Here is a 24,836-nt window from a genome sequence, read left to right on the forward strand (position 1 = left end):
AATGAAATGATTGTATCACAGAATTAAATGTAGTGCAGCCCTGTGAAGAAGTTGAGAGGGAGAAGATCCAGCAATTGTGTAAGGATGCAACTCACAAGTGCAGAAAACAATTTTAAAAGCACAATAAATGTACTAGAAACTCTTAAGAGAGTGGAAAGCAATACATCTCTGTACATAGCACATCCCTTCTATTAAGCAGGAGGAAGAATATTTATTCCTATTCTCATGCCAAGTAGCACAGCTGCAGAGAGTGATCCCACCACCTACCCACCCAAAGAGTTTCAGCGCTGAACAGCAGCACCAAAACCACTGAAAACCAGAGGGAAACAATGACACTAATGCCGAGCTCAACCCATATAACAGATCAAAGCTGATTAATCATGAGCACACATCACTGACTTTTTCCCCCTCAACTGGCTGGGCCAAGCGGAAGGTAGTGCATTGGGGGCTGGAGGGAAGAATTGCTCATATGGAGATTTCTGACAAATAAAGCAAAACAAAACAACACAACCATCCACAGCAATGCTCAGCTTTCCAAGAAACAAGAAAAAGACAATTTCTCCTGTAGATGGTGAACCAGGCAACAAGGTACTCCTTGAAGCTACTCCTCCTTCCCTTGTCACAGGCAGGCACTACAGATGTGGAGAGAACTACATTTGTTCCTCCAGTGCAAATAACAAGTTACAACTGCAGGGAAAAGATCTTGAATAAATTATCTTGTGAATACTGCCTTTGGCAACTCTGTGGGAGGAACAAAACCTATGCTGAGTGTTGGGGATAGCTGCAAGGGGAACAGCAGCCTGTCTAACCAAGACCTTCAATCACCCAATCAAAGACTTCTCTTGTCAGTAAGGGCAGAGAGGGAAAAAACAAATAGAAGAACCAGGCAAGCCACACTGGTTATTTTGGGGTTTTGTTGTTTGGTTTGTGTTTGGTTTCTTGGTTTTTGTGTGTGTGGTTTTTCTGTTGTTGAGGGGCTTTGTTTGTTTGCTGTCTTTTATGCTTTGTACTTTGTCTTTATTGTGTGATGTTGCATTTGGGGCTTTTGCCCCCAAACCCAGTATATTTAGAAATGTCTTTTTACTTATTAATCCAGAATTTTCACCACCCTAAATCCTGGCACAGATATTTTTTGAGCCTTCAGATGGCAAGGTTGAGATTTTCAGGGTGAAGGGATCTCTTCTCCCTCTGCTATGGCTACAAGAAATCCTCAGAGATCTCCAGGTACCAGGCAGCCGGTGGCACCATGCTCAGAGCTTCAACATCCTCCTTGCTGACAGGGATGCCAGTTGCATCTTGCTTCAGCAGCAGCTGAAATACTGATCATTGGAACAGCAACAACTGACATCAGCATGCATAAGGCAGTTCACTGAGGTCTCTAAATCCTTCTAGAAGGATCACACCAAACCCTAAACTCCTTGCTGGCTTTGGCCTAGGACTTAACCTAGCATTTGAACACCTACATGGCTCCTGAGAAGAGCTTAGCTCCTGCAACTTCACATGCCTTCTCAGCAGAGTCACCTAAGAACACTTTACCTCAAAAGTGTTTTCTCTTCCTGCCACAGACACTGTTTAAATGGCAAGATCACACATCCTTTAAGTGGAAGAGCAGTCAGGCTCAGCTTTCTTGGGCTCAGCCTCTAACAGGATGGAAAACATTCCTGAATGGTACAAAACACACACTGGCAGGAAGTGGAAAGTGGTTTCTATTCTTCTTGAACTGCCCATTTCATGCATAGAAATATTCTCCATTTGTAGTCTTTTCAACAATAGCAAGGTTTCCCCTTTGTGACCATATTTTTCTCCTATTACTTATTTGTCAGAAATAAAGATGGAACTTTCCAATCACCTGAGGGAAAAAGCAGTTCTGCTGCTTGGGTGAAATGCTCTAGAGATACTGCAGAAGGACTAGGAGGTGCAACGTGTTTCTAAGGAAGACAAGGTCATCATGCATTCATTAATTTTCATCTTTCTGTGAAAAGAGCCACTTACCTGAAAAGGATCACAGGTCTCTTCCTCCAAGCTGCCCTCCCGAGTCAGGTTCAGCTCTCCACCAGGGAGATCAGCCAGCAGGCTACAACACAGAACACGCTGAACACACAAGAGGAGAATATATGATGTATTACAGAGAGATGTGGCAAACAGTCTGGAAAACATGCAACAAACCCAGTCATCTTTCCACTTTCCTTCTTCTGGATGCGTGATCTGCCACATGTCAGCATAATCCAATACTATGTATTGGTAAGCCTGGTGAGGCAGGCTTTGAACTGAAGGACTCTGGATGGCCTGTTTTGGAATGACCTCCTTGGAGGACGTCTATTCCAAAACAAATGCTTATTCAATTGCATCCAGACAGGGAACAAACCAAGCCAATCACAGCACTGTCAGATGTTCCTTAGGTGCCTTCTAAGAGTACAGCCAGAAGACCAACCACCTCAAAGAACTATATTGCCTTGGTGGATCCTCTTGCATCCCTCCAGGGAAGCCTGCATGCTTAATTACCCCTCCAAAATGCCTGCACAACACACGTGGTATGGGGAATAAATGGGAAGACCTAGAATCTGTGTGCAGTTGCAGGGCTGCTAACTCATTGCAGTTACAGAGACATGGTGGGATGGCTCATGTCTGATATGCTGTCGTGTACTTTTTAGGAAAGACAGACCAGGAAGGTGAGGTGGTGGAGTTACTCTTTATGTGAAAGAGCAGCTGGAATGTATTGAGCTCTGCCTAGAGGGAGGTGAATATTTGAGAGCTTATGGGTAAGAATGAAGGGACAGGTGACAGTGCTGTGAGCATTTACTCCAGGCCACCTATCAGGGATGAGAAGTTGATGAGGCCATCTACAGACAGCTGAAAGTAGCCTCACAGATCAAAGGCCCTGGTTCTCACTGGGGATTTCAATGACCCTGGTATTTGCTAGAAAGGCTACACAGATAGAGGCACACAGTCTAGGAAAATCTGCCCCGGAAAACCTTTAGTGAAACAAACACTGAGTTCCCAACACACTTTTGTATAAGACATGCCACAGCCTTTTTCCAATTGTATCCAAGTAGTCTTTGTGGCCATTTCTGAGACAACCTGTTGGGTATATTTTGCAAAGCTTAAAAAGTTAAGTGCTTCCATAAAACCTGACACAAATGTGTAAGTAAACTGATAAAGACAGAAGTCCATGGAAACTGATTTGTCATTAGCGTGCACCAACTTTATTTCAATTTAGTTCTCATAGAAAGCAGCAATATGAATAGACACAGGTGTTTTCATTTTTACTGCAAATCATTCACCCCTGTAATGTTTCAAAGCTATTTTAACTAAACCAAATGTTTACATTAACATTTCTTTCATTAGCTGCAGCACAATATAGTAACAGTTGCATAAGCTTCAAATACGCAGCCACATTTTATCGTCGTCCAGCTTTACTCTTCAATGCTTTCAAAGTTTTCTTCATGATTGGTCCAACTTCTTCAATTAAAAAAAAAGGGAAGTTAGGACTACAGCTGAGAGTGACTTTAAATTATATTGCATAATATTAAGGACTGCAAGTTATTAAAACTATTATCTTGATAACTTAAGGAAATTCCATTTACTTTTCATAGGCTTCTTTTCATCTTGAGTCATCATGCTTGAGCTAGAGCTTCCACAGTTGCTACCAGCAATCGGAGCTGATGTGTTAGTTACATCTCTGCTTTCTGAAATCCTTCTTCTTTAAAAACAAAGAAATAAGGAAACAGTGTTTGATGACTAACTACTATTTGCTCTGGCTCATTTTGGAAAAAACTGATCACAAATATTTAAGATCTTGCACATTTCAAAAACAATGGGACAATTCAGGTTAAAAAGGATCTTGGATAGTTATCCAGCCCACTTACATAGAATACACCAGGTTGGAAGAGACCTTCAAGATCATCGCGTCCAACCCATCAACCAATCCAACACCACCCAAACAACTAACCCACGGCACCAAGCACCCCATCAAGTCTTCTCCTGAAAACCTCCAATGATGGCAACTCCAGCACCTCCCCAGACAGCCCATTCCAATGGGCAATCACTCTTTCTGTGTAGAACTTTTTCCTAACGTCTAGCCTGAACCTCCCCTGGTGCAGCCTGAGACTGTGTCCTCTTGTCCTCCTCTTTATGTTCCACTCTAGCACAATGATGGATAAATATTAAATGATCAAAATTTGTGACAGATCAAATGTTTAGCAATATGATTGTGATCCATAGTGCCCTGTGGTCTGGTTGTGTTAATTTTCCTCTTTGAACACAGCTGGGCCGCCAACTACCTCTGACAAAGTGAGGGCAAATTTACAGAGCTTCCCCCCACCCCCCAGAAGTAGGAATGTCTAGCAAAATGGACAGTAAGCATTAGGTTGGAATCCTCAACCAACAGTGCAAGGACTGAGGTGGAAACAGGTACAGAGCTGATGCTTAACTGCTAAAAGCATTAAACTATCAGTATGATGTCACCACTCTGGCCAGGCCTGTACAACTCATAGCCTATCAGTGAAGTCTACTGCTAGTTATCATTATACCGCTGCATACTCAACTGCAGCAATGGCCTGTCAGGGATCTCCATGTCTGCCATTTAGCTCCTGCAAGACCAGCTTCTTAAGGATAATTTCAGTTATACAAATTCTGCAATTTGCAAAACCAATAGTTATTCAGAGGACATGGTCAAAACAATAGTCTTAAACTCATCACGCCTAAACAAACTGATTTTTCAAGGCAAAGAAGCGACCCTAACACAACAGCATTTCTTCCTGATTTATCATGCCTGAGAAAAACAAACATGCAGGGTTTGGAGTGCATCATTCACCTACTGGTCCAGAGATTACTGTAGCAGAAAGTATATCTACACTACTGTACTTAGAACATCTATATTGGAAGGCTGGTCTGTCACAATACAGATGCAACCTCCTACAGGCCAACTAAAAGTGAAGGCCTAACTTGAAGTGTCTTATCTACTGCATTGATGGCTGACTATCTTTTCATTGACAATAGCAACATTATGGAGAGAAGTTTCTTCCTAATCTTATGAGCTGAAGTTGCAGTTATAAAAGCATTGTATCTGGGGAAAGAGACAATTTTTAAGTTTACACACCCGGGCTGTTGCTCCTGCCCCATACCACCACCATCTTGGGCAGTAAGTCAAGCTCCTGAAATGCACAGAAAACACTTTCCATGGTTTTATAGGGTTTCTCCCACAAACAGTAAGCCCAGATCAGTTCAGGTATCTAGTTCATGTGCCTAAGACTGAACATACTCATCACAACTGCAGGTGCTACATGACAGAAATAACTTAAAATGACTCTCCTCATAGATACAGCTATACTGTCAGTCTTGTATCACATCTGCAACAGCTTAAGTTTTACTATCCCTGTTCCCACCTGCCACTATCCACTCACCTGCATAACTGTTCACTAATTCTGATTTTTGAAAAATATTCCACCTGCTGCTCCCCCAGAGGTATAATTTGGAGAGCACTAGTTTAAAAGCAGATACACCGACATGGGAACAAACACAGACAGTAGTGAGGAGGGCACCATGCTCCCCAGCAGCCACAGCAGGTGAGGGACCACAACAAAGATACCCACATTCACACAGTGCAAATACTCTCCATAGGTTTTATGGCCCAGCTGCTGGCACATGGACTCATCAACCCATGAGCTGCTTCTGAATCAAATGGCTGATTTTTTTTTGAGACAAGAACAGATACTCAAACAATAAAGAACAGCAGTCTGTCTCCACACTGTTGAGAAGGGAAGAAGCACAGCTCATGCTGCAGATGGTTTATCTCCCTGTTGCAGCCATCCTTTTGGATACAAAAGAATTCATTAGGCTGGCAGGACCAGTAAGACAAATATCACATCTCAGCTGTGTTTCTCATGGCTGTTGAACTGCTCTGAACTAAGATGTCACCAAAAAATTGGCTTCATGCTGTGCAGAGGAAACATTTGTGAAATCCCAGTTTTCTGCTTCTCCAGTGATTACTGTTGGCTGCTACTACGGACTGACTCCAGACACTCCTTTTAAGTGCCAGAGCAGAAAACCACCATCAGTAGTATTAAAAGTTTGAGAGTCACTCTGGTCAGATGTATCACTGCAAATAGCTGACTGGGATTTTACTGAAGCAGGGGAACATGGGAGGCTACTAGGAAAGTTTATAAACACAAAACATGAACACTAGAAAAAATCTGGGACATCAAGTGGCATTAGTGTAATCTGTAGAACAACAACAGTGTCCACTCACTCTCCAGCTGAGAGGGTGGGCTGGCATTTTGGAGAACCACGTGACGATAATGCCACAGCAGAGAAGCATGCAAAACTTAAAAGTCAAGTTAGTTTCCAGCCACTAGTTGCTTCAAAAAGGAAAGTAAATAGAAAAATATCTGTAACTTCAAAAATATTTTGTCAGCAAGCTTTGGTACTGATAAAGACACCTACACTCAAATTAAAAGCATAGTACAGAACACTTACTTGCTCTTTTCTCTGGGATGAAGTTGTGTGACAGGTCCTGCAGTCCTATGCGTTTCTTGCTGTCGCCGAATGTTCCTGGGTGGTTTTGCTGCACTGGTCACATAAGCCATTATTACTTGCCTGCCTAACACAACAGCAAAGAGGAGAGGATATGTGACTTTTTTTGCCCTTTATGTTCAAAGTTCAGTTGATGATATGGTTGTGTGGCAATTTCTAGGTTTAAATTGGGGGGGAAATTTTTTAAATTAGAAAAATAGAATCTGGTACCAAAGCAACTGGGCCATAGCAAATTATATACAAACTGCATACAGTATTCCTTTGTATTAGCTTAGGACCCTCAGTCTAAGCAGAGGAATGTAAGATTTGTCTACTGTATGCTGCAAATATTATGCATTGATTTATTGTGTTAATGCAGGCATTTATTTTTTGGGAAACCTGCAAATTAAAGAAACAGTTTCTTTCTTGGTGACTTCTAGAGTACTAGTGCTCAGTGCAAACAAATCACTAAACCCTACATATCAAGTGTCAAGAATAGCAGAAGAGACTGGGCTTTTTAAGCAGAAAAACTAACCACGTATCTTACCTTTTAGTTTCTCAGACTGAGCTGAAATAATGTTTTTTGTAAGAGTCTTCAGTTTTTCTTCTCTCCGATTAAAGAGTCTTGAGTACATTTCACGCCAAGACTCACATTCCAGGAGGCTTTCATTTTTAAAATCTCTCTGGCAGTGTTTCTTCCACAAGAGGTCAGACTCTTCTGCAAATGTCTATTTTGAACACAAGACATCTTAGAGCAAAGATTTTAAAGTACCATTTTTCAAGAGTATACCTGTTATCTGAGCCTGTAGACAAAGCCCAAAACCCTGGTGGAAAAAGGTGCAGAACACACGCTGTCACAAGTAGCTCAAACATGGAGCATGGCAATACCATGCAGAGATACTGACTGCAGTCTCAAAATCACATAGCTTGAAATAGCAGTGCTCTGTTTGAGTTAATGAGACATGCTTACAGGCTAGACTAGCACAGGCTCAGGCTAAACCAGCTCTCAACTTCAGGCATGCAGAGAAATGGCCAACCAGCTCAGAACCTCAGTGTCCAGATCCACCACGGTGCTGAAGTCCTAACCACTGCAGTTAAAAAAAAAAAATCTACCACCCACATGAAACTTCAGCCCTGATACTTCCTGACTGGTATGTTTTGGATAATGAGAGCTGGATTCAGAGAAGTAGGTACACCAGACAGGAACCCAGAATAACCCGTAAAGATTTTTTCTGCGGAAGGCGTGCAAGAAAGGCAGCCCGAGACACCTCATGTCCTCCAGGGTTCCCCGAGTTCAGCAAGGCAGAATTTACCGGATTACACTCCTCTATTCGAAACAACTGCTCTGGTGTGCAACGTGTTAGCACAGGCTCAAGAATTTCAAAAGGCACACCTCCTACTTCATGTAGCGCTACGGAAGAGGACATTGCTTTCAGTATCTCATATTTGTTTTAGTCAGTGGGTAACACCACTCAAACACTTGAAAAACACAATTTTAACAAGCAGTAACAGAACGCAGGTGTAGAAGTCAGGCTATGAAAGCATTTGCAAATCAGCAGGTCCGTTTGGACACAATACTCAAGGCTACACCTCAAGTATTGTGTTCATTTTTGACCACCTCAATACAAGAGAGATGTGGAGGTGCTGGAGTGAGTGCAGAGGAGGGCAACGAAGGTGGTGAAGGGCCTGGAGAGTAAACCTTATGAAGAGTGACTGAAGGAGCTGCAGCTGTTTAGTTTAAAATACATAGAATAAACCAGGTTGGAAGAGACCTTCAAGATCATCACGTCCAACCCATCAACCAATCCAACACCACCTAAACAACTAACCCACGGCACCAAGCACCCCATCAAGTCTTCTGAAAACCTCCAGTGATGGCGACTCCACCGCCTCCACACAGGCAGCCCATTCCAATGGGCAATCACTCTCTCTGTATAGAACTTTTTCCTAACATCCAGCCTGAACCTCCCCTGGCACAGCCTGAGAAAGGAGGTGGAGGTGAGACCTTATCACTCTACAGCTACCTGAAAGGATGTTGTGGAGAGGTTGGTGCTGGTCTCAAGCTGCTACTGAGTAGGTTTAGACTGGACATTAGGGGGAAAAAAAAAATTCACAGAAAGTGGTCAGGCATTGGAATGGGCTGCCCAGAGAGTCACCAACCTTGGATGCTTTTAAAGGTCATTTGGATGCGGTGCTTGAGGATATGATTTAGGGGTGAACTTTGTGGAGTAGGGTTATTGGTTGGACTCAGTGATCCTGAGTGTCTTTTCCAATTTGAATATTTGTTATTCTGTGGCATTTGTATTTGAGGAAGAAGAATGCATCTTTGAATAGCTATTGGCCCATCTTTACCTCTGTGCATCACTCCCCTCTCTGCCTGCACAAGAGAATGAATGGCTTCTTGATCACTCATTCAAACTTCACCTTGGAGGGAAAACACCCCAAATAAAACACCCCTCAAAAATCCTCCACACCACCACGAAAACCAAAAATCAGCAGCCTTTTTGGCAAAATTATAGGACATTATATTTTTAACTGCAATTGAAACTTTATGAAAGGTAAGCTTTCAAAATAAAACTACATTTTCGCACAGCCATAAATCGATTTAAGTGCTTTTCAACCTGCTCTGAGTCACCATTTGTAAGGAGGAGCAGTGTCTTCCAGTAGGCCAGTTGCTGACATAGACTAAAAAGAAACTTGATAATCTTTCAGGCTGCTACAAATCCCTGACAGTACTCACAGTCAATGTTATTTTGAAGCACACGGATGCACTGTTCATACAGCGTAAGCATCTTTGAAAGATGGACTGTTTTAGGGCCAGAGTAAACTTGCATTTTGGAGTTCAGTCTCTGTCCTGTGAATTGAACAGCCTCTCTGACTTTCTCAGGTGCTTCTTCAACAGGTTCTAGGGAGGTTGGAAGCAAAACATTGGAGTGTTTCCTTTACCTCCCTCCTGACATTTTACAATGTTTTAAACATTCAACTTTGAGAGAAATACAGCTGGTAAGACACATGTATATTCATTTTTCTTGAAATTCAGGATTATTTCATTACAATCTGGGGTTCCTACACAAATGCTATGAAAGTCCACTCACCATCATCCAGCACAAAGACAGCATGTACAGTGCAAATGAGCCACACCAATTCAAACCAGCCTTACTTTATTTAGCTTAGGCCTGTATGAACTGTACTCTTATCTAGATTACTCTGTTACCAGTCTACAACACATTATTGATCTTCCTGAGTTATCCTGGAGAAGCCAGAAGCTGCAATGGCAATGATACTTCAAGACCAGAGAAACATGAAACCTCACAAGAGCTACTAGGAGAACCAATACCACCTATAAAGGTGTTGGAAAGTTCCCATGCCAAACCACTTCCTGTGTTTGTTTTGCCTATGGTAATTTCTACCAAGGAGTTGCCTGGTATAAGGTATAGATGGGGTAAAGATAAATAGAGCCTATAGAACTACCACCTGATCTATGCCATCTCTCCATTAATGGTAACCTTCCACAGTATTTCTTTATTCAGCAAGCCTTAAGAGTGAAGCCTATAATTCTCTTCAGCTTCAACATAGTTTCTTTCAGATGAGAAAGTGAAAGTGAGGCATTTCTTTGACATGGACATGTGAGCTCAGACAGTTTAACAGGAAAAGGTATAAAGACATCTCTATGGAGAGCTTTAAATATCTGGACTATTTCACATTTATCAGTCTTACATACTACTTACTTTCAAAGTCTGCAGCATATGGGGGAGATGAGATTGAGATGCCTGTCAGAAATTTAGGCAGTGGAGTATTAAGAAGATCTTGGAGGGATGCCATCTTGGCCTGTGTACAGTCAAGAAAACATTGTTTTGACATTACAAATTTAGGCTTCCCGAGTCTTAAAATAAGCTAAACCCAAAATAAACAAAACAAAACCCACAAAAAAAAAAAAAGACAACCAACCAAACAACAACACACAAAAACCCCCAAACCAACCAACCAACAACAACCAGAAAAAAAACCCTACCCAGCTTTAACAAAACCCCAGATTTCACAGTATCACAGTATAACTAAGGTTGGAAGAGACCCCAAGGATCATCGAGTCCAACCTGTCTCCACAGACCTCATGACTCGACCATGGCACCAAGTGCCATGTCCAATCTCCTCTTGAACACCTCCAGGGATGGCGACTCCACCACCTCCCTGGGCAGCCCATTCCAATGATGAATGACTCGCTCAGTGAAGAACTTTCTCCTCACTTTGAGTCTAAACCTCCCCTCACGCAGCTTGAGACTGTGTCCCCTTGTTCTGGTGCTGGTTGCCTGGGAGAAGAGACCAACCCCTTCCTGGCTACAACCACCTTTCAGGTAACTGTAGAGGGCAATGAGGTCACCCCTGAGCCTCCTCTTCTCCAGGCTAAACAATCCCAGCTCCCTCAGCCTCTCCTCATAGGGCTTGTGCTCAAGGCCTCCCCCCAGCCTTGTTGCCCTTCTCTGGACACGTTCAAGTGTCTCTATGTCCTTCTTAAACTGAAGGGCCCAGAACTGGACACAGTACTCAAGGTGTGGCCTAACCAATGCAGAGTACAGGGGCACAATGACCTCCCTGCTCCTGCTGGTCACACTATTCCTAATACAGGCCAGGATGCCATTGGCCCTCTTGGCCACCTGGGCACACTGCTGGCTCATGTTTAGGCGGCTGTCAATCAGTACCCCTAGGTCCCTCTCTATTTGGGAGCTCTCCAGCCACTCTGACCCCAGCCTGTAGCTCTGCATGGGGTTGCCGTGGCCAAAGTGCAGCACCCGGCACTTGGACTTGTTAAATGCCATGCCACTGGCCTCTGCCCATCTGTCCAGTCAGTCAAGGTCCCTCAGCAGAGACTAACTCAGGATAACTACACCTACTGCTTTTATACTCTATTTACTAAGACTATACCACAAAAGGAACTTAGTGGGCTAACTGCAATCTGTTCATAAAAAGAGTAAAGAACAGAGCAGTAGTAGTTCAGGTAACAGGATTTCAGATAAATAACTACTGAGGTCAGAGGCATGCAGTGAATGAGACAAAACAAGACAGCAAAACATCCATTGTTTACAAGCAAACTAAACACCATCTTAAAGACAACAAACAACTTTATACCCAGTCCTGTGAAATCTCCTCTAGTAGGCTGAATAAGCCTCAAATTTTCACAGATAACTGTCTCATCCCACTCACAACAGTTCCAAGCTAGAGTGGTCTGAGACAAGACAAGCTAAGTCCCTTTTTGCTCTTCGACAACAACCCCTTAAGAATGGTTTTAAATATGCTGCAGTCAGTAAAGATGCAGGAGTCTGGTAAAGCATTATGTGCAACATCTAATTTGGTCTTTGGTGTCCCCCAGTTGTAAGCCAGACACAGCCCAAAATTTGCATTACCCTTAACTTCATTTCAGTATCTTTAACAACTTTTCATGACTGCTTGACCATCCAAGGCTTTTCATCAAATAGTTTGTTAGAGTATCATACACAAGCCTCTACACTGATATTTCTCCATTTGGGACAGAAAATACCACATTCAGATTGCAGATCTTCCACAATAAAAAAAAAACAAACAAAAAACCCACACAGTGCATTACATCACAGTAAAGATAAAAGACAGAAGAGACCTCTAATTCCCAGTGCACAAAAGGGCTTCATTTAAAAGGTCTAATTAATACACATTTAGCTCTGCCTTGGCTCAGAGGCACTACTTAAGCTACTTCCACTTCAAGGCACTAGAACAGTTCACATTACAAACATGGCTAAGCTATTTTAACATGCAATACTGTGCTTACTTTGCAAGTAAAAAGTAGATTAGCTGATATGGAACAAAGGCTATTGTTATATTGGAAATCACTCTAAAAATGCAAGATGAGTCAATGGTAAACTGTCAGTATGCAATAAACAATCATTTTTTGCCTCGATTATTGGCAATTGCAATGCAGCTGATGTGCCAGAGCTATGCAATCTGTTGTTTAAAATAAACACAGCTGAATTTCACAGAAAATAAGAGTCTAAAGCACATAGAATAGAATAAACCAGGTTGGAAGAGACCTTCGAGATCATCGTGTCCAACCTATCATCCAACACCACCTAATCAACTAAACCATGCAACCAAGCATCCTGTCAAGCCTCGCCCTGAACACCCCCAGTGACAGCGACCCCACCACCTCCTCAGGCAGCCCATTCCAGTGGGCAATCACTCTCTCTGTGTAAAACTTCCTCCTAACCTCCAGCCTAAACCTCCCCTGACGCAGCCTGAGACTGTGCCCTCTTGTTCTGGTACTGGTTGCCTGGGAGAAGAGACCATCCTCCGCCTCACTACAACCCCCCCATCAGGTAGTTGTAGAGAGCAATAAGGTCACCCCTGAGTCTCCTCCTCTCCAGGCTAAGCAACCCCAGCTCCCTCAATCTCTCCTCATAGGGCTTGTGCTCCAAGCCCCTCACCAACCTTGTTGCCCTTTTCTGGACACGCTCCAGCAAGTCAACATCCTTCCTAAACTTATTTGTCTGCACTTTCTTTCCTATTATCTCACTCATGCAGTGGCTTACCTTTTTATTGGGAGTTTCTGATTGATCACCTTCACTTGTTTTCACATCTTTCTCTCCCTTGTTTGCATGAGAAAATGCTGAAGCCTTTTGTAATAACGAGCTGCTCTTCTGTTTATTGCACTTCTTTGGCTGCCGGCCTGTAGAACAAGCCTTCTTCTTTCTTTTTGCAGGGACCTGATCGTAATTAAGATAAGATTCAAAAGACATAGTAGGAGGCTCAAATTCCTCATCACTAGATAATTCAGCTTTTCTTTTTATTACAAGATTTTGTTTTGGTTTCTTCAGATGCTTAGGATTTATCTGTTTGGAAACACCCTTACTAGGCTTTTCCTTCAGGAGTGAAAAGTCTTTGACGACAGAGGAACACTGCTTTGCTGAAACTTTCTTGCTGACTTTCTCTTTGAAGTCACTTTTTTTAGCTTGAGGATTGCTACCCTGGAAAGCACGATCAGAACCACTGCTACCAGATTTTTGGAAAGACTCAAAAGCTCTGCTCTGGTGGGTCTTTTCACTACAAGTATGCTGCTTATCAGAACCACTGCTGCTACATTCTTTATTATCACATTCTTTTTGAGACACGACATCTCTGCTTTGTTGGGTCTTTCCACTACAAGTATGCTGCTTATCCAACTTTTTAGAAATGGGAGCACTATTGGAGCTTCTGGACACCAGTACAGACATTTTGGACTTCCCTGAAGGTTTGGTCTCCTCAGAAACAGAAGATTTTGCCTCATCTTTTTCGGTATTTTGTTTTCTTCCTCTGTGAGCACTGCAACATAAAAAAATAAAATAATTGGTTTTTTAATCACATTCCATGCTACATCTGATGCCAAATGCTTGAGAAATCATTTTTAACTTATATTTTTAGAACTAAAAGCATTGAATCACACTCAATTTTACAAGATCATGACTGCGCTCTGCTGAGTACAGTACAGTACCTTGCAATGCCACTCATGGGTATGGCACTACTAAACACCACAAGTACTGGCAGCAGAAGTGGAAAGTAGGGATATAACCATCAGCAGGAAAACATGCCTGACAGTGCTATTTGCTTATCATGTGTTGGATACTAGTTTTCTTTACAGAAGTTTCTCTGCATGCTTTAAAACACAGACATGACACTTGAAGTAACAAGGAGACAAAGAATTTACGATGTGCTCTGTAGATGATACAGATTCAGGGTAGCCTTTACGCTTTGCTTATCACAGGTTCTGGTATTTCTCTTGTTTGAATTTCAGATTTAAAAAAGCACTATTTAGTCAATCTAAACCTTTAGCTTTCTCAGCAAAACTACCTCAAATTGTCAGAGGTCTGAAAAACATCTACAGCACAACCAGCTTGACCATGGCACTGGTGGCTGCTTCATTCCAAGAAGTCACATCTCTTCAGTGCAACTCCTCCTACTGAAAGCCCCTCTCAGCCCACAAGAACATTATAGGAAAGCCCTCTATGCAACCAAATCACAAAAGAGCTGCCTCATCTAACCACCACCTCTGGGAATAAAATGCAAGCTTCCAACTTCCCTGAAGTGCAGTGGAGTGCCCATCACCGGCTTAGTCCCACTTGCATCACCTAGGACCTAAGAACTTGTGCAGACAAAAAAAAAAAGTGGAAATTTGAGTGCTGGTTGGCTAATTAACCAATACTGGTCACTCTGATTTGCTTTCTCATATTCTGTAAGAGACTCATTTCTTCCATTCAGTTCATGGATTTGTCCTGCTGCATATTTGTCATTCCAAGCACATTCCCTAAGCTTTCCAAGCTGTATTTTATAGTTACACTACAGTACAGTTAACTTCTAAGACAAAGTCAGTTCAGACCTACCTTTGATTTTCTGAAGCAGTAAGTTTTTTCCATTGTTTTACCAGGGTTTTAGCTATGTTGCCAGCAGTGGCATGTTTCCTAAAACTGTTAACTGTTTTGCCTATGCCAGTTTCCTGTTGAAGACAGTGCCAGAAAAATTAACAGAATAAATCATGACTAACATCCCAAACAAAACCTTCTCTAAAACTACTACAGTTTTAGGCTAGCAGTAAAAGCAGTCTTACAGCTGCTACAGAAATAAATACATTCTTTATACTGCAAGCAGAACTGAAAGAACAAAACACAGTCTTAATCCATAAAACTAAGAGAAGTACTTTTTCTCCATTAAATGTATGCACTCAAGAATTTCACTTGGCTTAAATGTGTACTCCAACAAAATACAATCAACTCCAATTCTCTTTAAGGCTTATGCAGGTACACTGTAGCATGTCAGAGAGCACGCACAATGGACATATTGCAATTCAAGATGTATTTCAGCCAGGAGCAGCATGAGGTCAGAGGAGCTGAGTTAATATGACTCAACACTCCCAAGTTTCAGCCAGAGTTACAGGGTTTTTAAAAATACTGTATTCTCAGTGGAATCTATACACACTAGGTTTGCAGCAACCTGCTAATGCTTTTGCTAACCAGTGAAACTATAGTCCTGTGAAGTCTGAGCAAAAAACTGTACATGTGCTATTCCCACATAATCAGCTCACACCTTAGAAAGGTTTTCCTTAAATTCCTTTTAATTAGCTTCTATACAATTTGAGCAATGCTGGTTTGGTAGGTCAGTGTATTGAAAATAGATGCAAGAAATTCAGCAGGATTATTTCTTAAAGCCATTTATGGTCTCCAAATGCATTCAAAACACATGGAGTCTTCAGCTGTAAGACAAAGACATCTCTTTCCTCTATTTAACTTGAGAAGTGTGTCATATTGTAAATCATGCAAGTTTTCTGGGAACATGGATTGTCTGCAGAAGGCCTCTGTCATTTTAAACAGCCAACTGCAACATAAGAATACAGAAATATTCACGTATTAAGTGAACCTGTATTTAAGGCAGACAAATGCCTTTGCCTGAATAGACCAGTCAAGTGTCTCCAAAGAGCTCTCACCAAACCCACATTTCTCCTCTTATCAAAACACAGACACATTGCTCACACCCACTAAAAGCTTCACAGACCAGTGTGAGAATGTCTAATGTAACAACTGACAGGATACAGCATGGATAAGGATACAAGTCGTAAGTAAATTTGCTGACGACACCAAGCTGGGGGCAGGAGTTGATCTGCTGGAGGGTAGAGAGGCTCTGCAGAGGGACCTCGACAGGCTGGGCAGATGGGCAGAGTCCAACGGCATGAGATTTAACACATCCAAGTGCCAGGTTCTGCACATTGGCCACAGCAACCCCATGCAGAGCTACAGGCTGGGGTCAGAGTGGCTGGAGAGCAGTCAGGCTGAGAGGGACCTGGGGGTGCTGGTTGACGGTAGACTGAACATGAGCCTGCAGTGTGCCCAGGCAGCTAAGAGGGCCAATGGCATTCTGGCCTGCATCAGGAACAGTGTGGCCAGCAGGAGCAGGGAGGTCATTCTGCCCCTGTACACTGCACTGGTTAGGCCGCACCTCAAGTACTGTGTCCAGTTCTGGGCCCCTCAGTTCAGGAAGGATGCTGACTTGCTGGAACGAGTCCAGAGAAGAGCAACAAAGTTGGTGAGGGGTTTGGAACATAAGCCCTACGAGGAGAGGCTGAGGGAGCTGGGGTTGCTTAGCCTGCAGAAGAGGAGACTCAGGGGTGACCTTATTACTCTCTACAACTACCTGAAGGGAGGTTGTAGACAGACGGATGTTGGTCTCTTCTCCCAGGCAACCAGTACCAGAACAAGAGGACACAGTCTCAGGCTGTGCCAGGGGAGGTTCAGGCTGGATGTTAGAAAAAAGTTCTATACAGAAAGAGTGATTGCCCATTGGAATGGGCTGCCTGGGGAGGTGGTGGAGTCGCCATCACTGGAGGTTTTTAGGAGAAGACTTGATGGGGTGCTTGGTGCCGTGGGTTAGTTGTTTGGGCGGTGTTGGATTGGTTGATGGGTTGGACGCGATGATCTTGAAGGTCTCTTCCAACCTGGTTTATTCTATGTATCCTAGCTTTTTAAATGTAAAAAACTAATCTTGACCTTGCTAATAAAATATTTAGATAACTGAACTAAATAATTATTTGCTTTGTCTTAATCATTAGTTTGAGTTTTACAGTGAAAAGAAATCAATCCTGAGTAACAGAGTGCTCTCTATAGGCACAGATCACTGCTCAGCACAAACATTGCATTTATGTTCAGCTGCATGCTCAGCTTCCAACTGGCCTTCAGAAAAGCCTCCATGGTTCCCTGTACAGAGCCCTGAACAAATTTTGTTTAAGAGTCAAAATTACAGAATGCAACATGTTCACTGCCACTATAATTGCAGACCTCAGCATTTAACACAGTAATTCACTATGGAAGAGTTTAATTTATTATTGGTCACTTACCACTAGAACACGCAGTGATATATCTAAATCCTGTAGTATCTTAAGAGTTTTTATAATCTGGAAGGAAACACAAATATTTGCTTTTTAAAAAATAATCTAAAGTTCTATTGTGTTTTTCTCATCCTCATTCACACATTTAATTGAAAAATAGTCAAAGATGTTGAGGAGTATACAGGAACATGTAAACACTCCCTTACTGCACATCAGGGCTGTGCTGTGAACCAGTACAGTTCTGCCAACCTCCCATATTAGATTAGAGATCAGTAATATAGTAACACGGGCTACATATATATGCCCACGCTCCTCATGTAGCTTCGATACTCATTTGTCACAGAACCAATAGAAAAAGCTACACTGTGCAGAACCAGCACCATGCAAAAAATCAACAAGTCTCCCAGCAGGTCTCCCACTCAGCAGCATCACTCCACCAGTCTAAACCAAGAAAAGTCAGAGCTGGCCCAGTTTGCAAAAAATAATGTTTTGAAAACTTAACAGCAATTTGTACATTAACAAAACAAGCTTGAGCTACAACAACTGTTTCATTTCACACAAAGTTACAAAACCTCAACATTTCCATCAAAGCAAGAAAGACTTTTTCAAATACAAAATCCTCATCTTCCTATGAGAAGTGTTTCAACAAAAGGCTCATTTATAAGTACAGCATAAATTTCTTCAGTAATAGCTAGGCAGCAACCCAGAGTCTTGCAGCTGACCACAGGCAAGCAGCTTGCCCTTTCTTTCACAAGCTTCCATGAAGCCATGTTATGCAGATAACAGAATTAATTTGGAACCGAAAGAACAGTATTCCATAGGATTTTCTGAGACCTACAGGACAGGAGAAATGCTTCACAACCTGGGAAAACATGAGAAAAGCTTTAACAGCAAGACATACACTTAGGAACAGGGGTAACAGGTCAACTCTCTCAAGAATTAGAAACTATGTTATCAGTGTCAGGTTATTTATCTAATATATCCCCATTCATTTAATTAATTTTGCGATGAAGAAGAAAGTAACCCATTGCTAGCAGATTATATTGCAGTTTACAAGACAACTATAGACTTCAGTAGTGCAAAGCACTGGGAATAAACCCCATTTGCCACAGACAAAACTGTATGTGGAAGAATGCTAGAAGATATTTTCATAAAGTTACAAAGACAATGGGGGGGTGGGGGGGTGAGTCCTTCCTCTTGATGAGTTTTAGACTAAGCTAATTTATAAAGGTGATTTCATTTCAAAACAGATCCAGGAAGCATACAATTATCATTCATACAACTTCAAGCCAACAAGCTAAATCACAAAGCACCTAGATGACAAGCATGTCCAAAAGCAGTCCACACATTTTAATGAACGATGACACTTTCTAAGCCAAAGACCAAACTGTTCATTTTGCTTTCTTAAAGTGCCTGTCACATTTGACATATTAAGACAAACATGAGGGTTACATTAGAAATAGAAAACACTGATCAAACACTCTGACAAGGCTTTTAGGAGAAGCAGATCGGATCTCTTAAAAGCAGGGAACAGCTCAGTCTACAGTGAGAAGGGCAGCTTTGTTTGTACAGGACTACCACAGAAGAGGGAGCTCCATTTGCCTTGTACTGCAAACAGGCAATGTGCATGGCAGCATCCAGCCTGCAGGTAGGAATCACCTCCTAGCCCTTGACACTTGGAATCGAACAAACTTACAGACACAATCAGGAAATGAGGGAATTTGTGGCAATCAGTGACAGCAGAGAAACTTTGTATTTATCCTGTCTGCTAGAGAGTTCTGAGTTCTCTATCAAAGTAGGAGTTGTTTGCATTTTGAAGCACAAGTATCAAGCTCAGGTGTCTACCAGACTTCGGTGAAGGCCACAGATTGGTATACTGTGAAATGTAAAACACAGTAAAGCTTTGTTACTGAAACTAAAGCTTGCTAGAAACAAGCTTTGGTGCCTTGATATTTATATGGTGCATCATTACAATTATTGCATAAAATACAAAAGAGAAAATAATTTATCTGAAGTCTGTTCTGAGGCGGCCTTCAAAACTTAAATAAAAATTGACTGTTGAAGTGCCTTGCTCTAATCACATCTTTTAACAGATCATATGCAGCCCATCTGGCTCTTTATCCAGTAAATCCCCTCTTCCCCAAGTCTTTCCATGTAGACACAAGACATATGTAACTCTCCACTGCTTTTCAGACTATTTTACCTTGCATACTATACTACCTATCTAGCCCTCATGGAAAAGCTTGACTGACTTAAAACAGTTCAGGAACTGTATATAGTGAACTTTTATATTCTTCATATTTTTTTAATGAAGTTTATGTAATTCCCAAATACTGATTTCTCAAGAATGATCCAAAATCCTTACAAAGATTGTTGGTTCTTCCAATAAATGACAGACATTCCAAGCAAACCCAAGACATAGGTCTTCATAAAATGTAAACAGACAACAGAAACAGAGCATTATGGAGAAACTCTCACACATATTGGTGTGAGATAAAAGTAAAGATGACAATAGGAACAAGAGCAAGCTAAAGTGTAGTTGAGGAAAAAGCAGGTGGGGATTTAGAAAGCAGAGGGCAAAGCCCATGTAAATAAACAATTTTCCAAGAGTCAAAACTGAAACCAAAAAGTGATGAAAGCAGCAGATCCCAGGTGCATCACGCTTAGACTTGTTGCTCCATTTTCTCTTACACAAGCATTGTACATCCTCCTCATTTTTAGTAGTTATGTCTGAACCCTCAGGAAGGACGGGGCCCATTAACAGCTCCGCAGGCCATTTGTGGTCAAGAGACTAACTCAATGCCACCACAGTTAACGCTTTGCTGCTTTCTCTCCTTCCCTCCCCACTAGCTGCATCTCTCTTTCAAAGAAAAATTAATTATGATTATTTTGCTCGTTCTCTACTGTAACACAGCTTCAGCAATTTCACCAAGTCCTCAACTTCGAGATGAGTTAGGCACCTTATCTGAAAGGGCATCAAGACAACACATTAGAAAAATTCAATGCATCCCCAGGGAAGTAATTCCTATGTCCTTAGTAAAACAAACAAACCAAACAGAAAAAACACCCCCAAATCTAAAATCACACGAGAAAATCCTATTTGCCTAAAAACATTGATCTAGTTTTGCATTGCTCTACTGAATCTAATGACCTCTTCCTGCTAATTAAAGTAGTCTGTCTTATACAAGAGAAATATACACACTTAACCTTGGTTCTTTGGTTTCAGTAAGTTATACTAGCCAGAGCTATAGCCATTCTCTGTATGCCTATCTTTCCAGCCTGGCAGTGTTATTTATAAAACCAGTCCCCAGAACAGGACATAATATTCCTCTCATATTATATAGCAGTAATAGCATAACACTGCTCATCTACACAAAGATTGTATTTATTCCCTAAGTCACTGCGTTGTACTACAGTTTCATGCTCAACTGGTAATACATCAGAGCTCCAAATAATTTTTGGAGTCAATGCTTTCCAAAATACAGTCTCCTATCCCGAATGACCTATATTCACAGCTCCTAGCTATGACTTTCCACTGAACCATGTTAAAATGAATGCTGCTCGAATGAGCGTAGCCTAGCACACGATCCAAACTGATTTCTAGAAAAGTCTCTCAATTTGACACAAACTATTTCAGTATTTATAGCATTTCCCTACAATTCTTGTATTCCTTATAAATTAACGAAGAACACCTGCATAATCACTCCCCAACCTAAAACACCCCACAGCCAAACCCACAAAACAGCATTGTTTTCTGATAAGGTCTGGCACTTATTTGGGGGAGTGCAACTAAAATCCATTTTATGTACTGCATCAGGTCCATAATATTACTACTGTTACCAGCATCATACAAAAGCAAATCAAATGCCTTGCACATATTTATGACAGCTAGTGTCAGCTGAATACAATTTGTGATAAATTTGGCAGTACATATCTACATAGTCTCACTGAATGGCATGGATCATGGCACGGATCATGGCACCATCCTTTAACTCTGCATCAACAGTATCTTATATGCAACACTATGCAGCTGCTCAATCCATTCCTTTGTGATCAATGTCAGTGAAGATGATTCCACTCACCTGTATAAGCAGTAGCACAGTACATTTTTCCTGTCCTGATGAACTTCCCTAGTACCTTGAGCATCATTCAATACTTGCATCATTAGTTCTTTTGTCAGTTCTCTGAGAACTCACTAGAGTTGCCATCACAACTTGCACATTAACAAGCTTTCAACATGAACAATGTTCTGCATCTTCTCCAGTTACTATCAAAAAGTATTTGACAATTATTAAAAAGTGCCAAGACAAATATTCTCAAGCATGGAACAAAAATACTGCCAACATCAACACTTACCTACACACATTCATAGTATCAATTTATTATTTTTCCACACATACCAAAAACTGTCCTCTCTGACTTTAAACACATTTTGTGTTACTAGATTTACTTTTTATTAGCAGTACATTTCATAACTATCACTTTCCCTACCATTCCTTAGCACCTGTAATGCCCAAGTATTCCTATTTCACCAGATACAGCAGAAGTGCTGCAGCACCACCACTTGTCCCACTTCATGCAGTACCTGCTTGCAGTCACACCACATAAAAACTGTATATCTCTTCCCTTGAGGGCACCAAATCTGCCAGGGCTATTCACATTTTTCATTTGAACTGAATCTGAAACTTACTGTTTTCAGATCACTTAAAAATTAATTACCTCTAGAATGGTTTATTTCTCTTCCGTCTCAATCTCTTTTTCTGAATAGCTCATCAAAAAAGACAGTATCTGATCACTTCTATAGCACAAGAAAATTCTAGGTTCATTGAACTGCAAATTAAAACATCTGATGAAGGACCTGCACAGATATTTGTATTTGGATAGGTATAACCTACAGCACTGACATTTAGAAAGACAAACCATTATTGGCTAAGAAAAATCAGTATTTCCTATATATGCATACACACAGATACTTCAAAAACACACAGCAGATATGATTAATAACTGATCTTTTCAAGTTCATTAACTACCAAATACAATACGAATTAAATTTTACTGCCACTCTGTGCCTCCAAGAACTTCCACAAAGTTCAAGTTTAATGTCTTAGAAACCTATCATGGCAAATGTGTTCTAAACTTTCAAACGACTCCTCATTTTGAGTGGACCTTGTTCAGTCAAATGTGATTTATTACTTTGTATAACACGGAAGCAAATTTGGCAGAGTCCAGACTGCCGTTCACAACAGAGGATGTCTTCTTTCCCCCCTCCACCCTGGAGCCTGACTCTTACTACCTCGAGTGTTAAGTGCAGCTTCCACAAGCTGCTCTGATCCCTCTCCCCTAATGATGCTTGCTCGATTCAAGGATTCTTTATCAAGTCTTTGCAGCTACTGAGCTCCCCACTATCCTACAGAAGTTGTTCCGTTTCTTTCAGAGATAAGAGCAGCTTTGCTCTCATTGCACTAGGAATAACAAAAATTCAAGACGAGACAGCTCCCACTACTCCTGCTGCAAGCCTTAAAAGAAAGCGGAATCACCTATTTCTCGGAAAAGCTCTTACAAACGTAGAAAGCAGCACCCCGGCTGCTGAATGTTGACCTTTTGGCCAGACTGAGAAGACTTCACGCAACCAGAGCTACCAGTTAGATGTACCGACATGACACCAACACTGACTGTCCATCTCCTGCTCAGCTGACCGCACGCAGTGCCTCCCAGCCCCCCCCCCCCCCACTGAGAGCTTCAGCCTTTACCCACCCGGCGAAATAAGGGCCTGTTATCTGACCTCCACCCAGCCCTCCTTTAGCCCCTGCTCCGGTCATGACAAGGGAGGGCAATACAATGGAGACACAGGACTGTAGTCTCACGCAGAGTTTTGCCCTCGGTAGCCCAGCACCGCGGTGGAAGGGGACTCTACGGGCCCGGATCTCGCCAGTGCTTCGCCCGCTGGAGGCCCCTTGCACCGCTGCTGCGTTACACGAAACGTGCAAACGTATGCGCTCTACGTTAGGAGACCGGGGCAGGCCCCAATGCCCCTCGCTTGTCCGGAACTGGCGTGGTCGCTGGGTAGGTACCTCCGCGGGCTCCTCTGCGCAGCCCAGGCGCTCTTTCAGTTCCTGCACCCGCTGTACGACGCTTCGGCCCTCCGCCATGGCAGTGGACCCAACTCCTCGTCCCTCCCCGCCTCACCTGGCGTGGGGTGGCCGCCGCACGCCCCTCTTGTAGCGGAGTCCAGAGCGCCGTAGGCGGCGCCGCGGCCCGGTCCTGCTTCAGGTGTTTCCGCCCGTCCCCGCCAGCGGGGTCATCACTGCCCGCTGTCACCTCAGCTCCGCCTCTTCCAGGCTTTCTGCCCCAAGCCGCGCCGCTGGGCCCTCTGAGTCGCCTTAGGCCCACGTCTGAGCTTTCCGCCGCTGTTTCATGAAAGGGGGGTCGACAGCCAGGGGCTGAACCACGCTAGGGCCCGGGCCCGAGGTCGGGCCTTCTTGTCCCACAAGGGCAGGTACAGCCAACAGGGCCTGACCCAAAGTGCCTCATCCCTACCGGGCTTTGTGTTGATACCTGCAGCTGACCTGCTTGTTTGCTACCAAACGATACAGCAATAAAGATCGTGTGCATTTCTTTGTTCTGCCTCTTTCGATTTTATTTAAATACACAGTATGGTGCAAGCACAGCTATAAATTAAACAGCCTGGGGAGGTAAGTTGGGCAAAGAGAACAGCATCCTGCCCCAAGAAATGCTGTGGTGTGTATTCTCTTTCAAGAGCAGCAAGATGGGTCTGTCTGTGCAGCCATGCCAGCCTTGTGAAGCTGTGAGATGTTTTTCCTGTGGAGTGCACCAGGTGCTCATGCAAACTGGTTCAGTTACCTGCAGGTAAATAAGGTCTGTGGTATTTCTGTTGTCTCTGCATAGCAGATGTTAAGCACATGGCTTATGTAGGGGTAGTTAGCCAAGCCCATGAAGACATGACCAGTGCCCACAGGCATGCTCTGCAGTCCTAACCTGCAGGTGAAGGTAGCACACAAGCTCAAGCAGGCACCCTTTCTGTTCTCCTCACAGCCTGACAGCTAATGGGGGTTTTCTTGTTTGTTTGATTGATTGATTGATTGATTTGGGGTTTTTTGACAGTTCAGAGCACTTTTGGACCCTGCAGCTATCAGTGTGGCTCCTCGGTCACTTTCCTAAGGTCATGAAAAACACAGGACAGGGAACCGCTTTTTGGTGCTGTGCAAACTGCGTAAGTGAAACAAGATCTCTGCACTGGAGCTTGCTGCGGCTGGGCACATGTCTTGAAAGACTCCAAGCTGAATAAGGCCTTCCTAAAAAGATCTGTGAGTTTGCAGTGTTTCCTTGGAAGCTAGTGTAGATATAATTAAAATAGATATATAGAACAACACCTTTCATTCTTTCAAGCAGTGTTCAGGGAAAGTGTTAGAAAAGTGTGAATTAACAGTGGAATTTT

The 24,836-nt window shown here is 42.6% G+C and overlaps 1 protein-coding gene across 1 annotated transcript; it reads right to left on the reverse strand.

Moving 5' to 3' along the window:
- Window positions 1-3,365: 3,365 nt before the first annotated feature.
- On the reverse strand, window positions 3,366-23,529 carry LOC104303527 (elongin-A). The gene is made up of 12 exons (XM_054180175.1): window positions 23,131-23,529; window positions 17,390-17,446; window positions 14,889-15,001; window positions 13,642-13,833; window positions 13,065-13,575; window positions 10,239-10,338; window positions 9,251-9,415; window positions 7,824-7,921; window positions 7,058-7,238; window positions 6,475-6,598; window positions 3,585-3,700; window positions 3,366-3,459 (listed from the first exon to the last, which is right to left on the reverse strand). The coding sequence occupies exons 1-12, from the start codon at window positions 23,527-23,529 to the stop codon at window positions 3,398-3,400; spliced, it is 2,118 nt and encodes a 705-aa protein (XP_054036150.1). The 3' UTR covers window positions 3,366-3,397.
- Between the last annotated feature and the right edge of the window lie 1,307 nt (window positions 23,530-24,836).

Source organism: Dryobates pubescens, chromosome 3 (genome assembly GCF_014839835.1).
Source record: "Dryobates pubescens isolate bDryPub1 chromosome 3, bDryPub1.pri, whole genome shotgun sequence".
NCBI classification, from domain to species: domain Eukaryota; kingdom Metazoa; phylum Chordata; class Aves; order Piciformes; family Picidae; genus Dryobates; species Dryobates pubescens.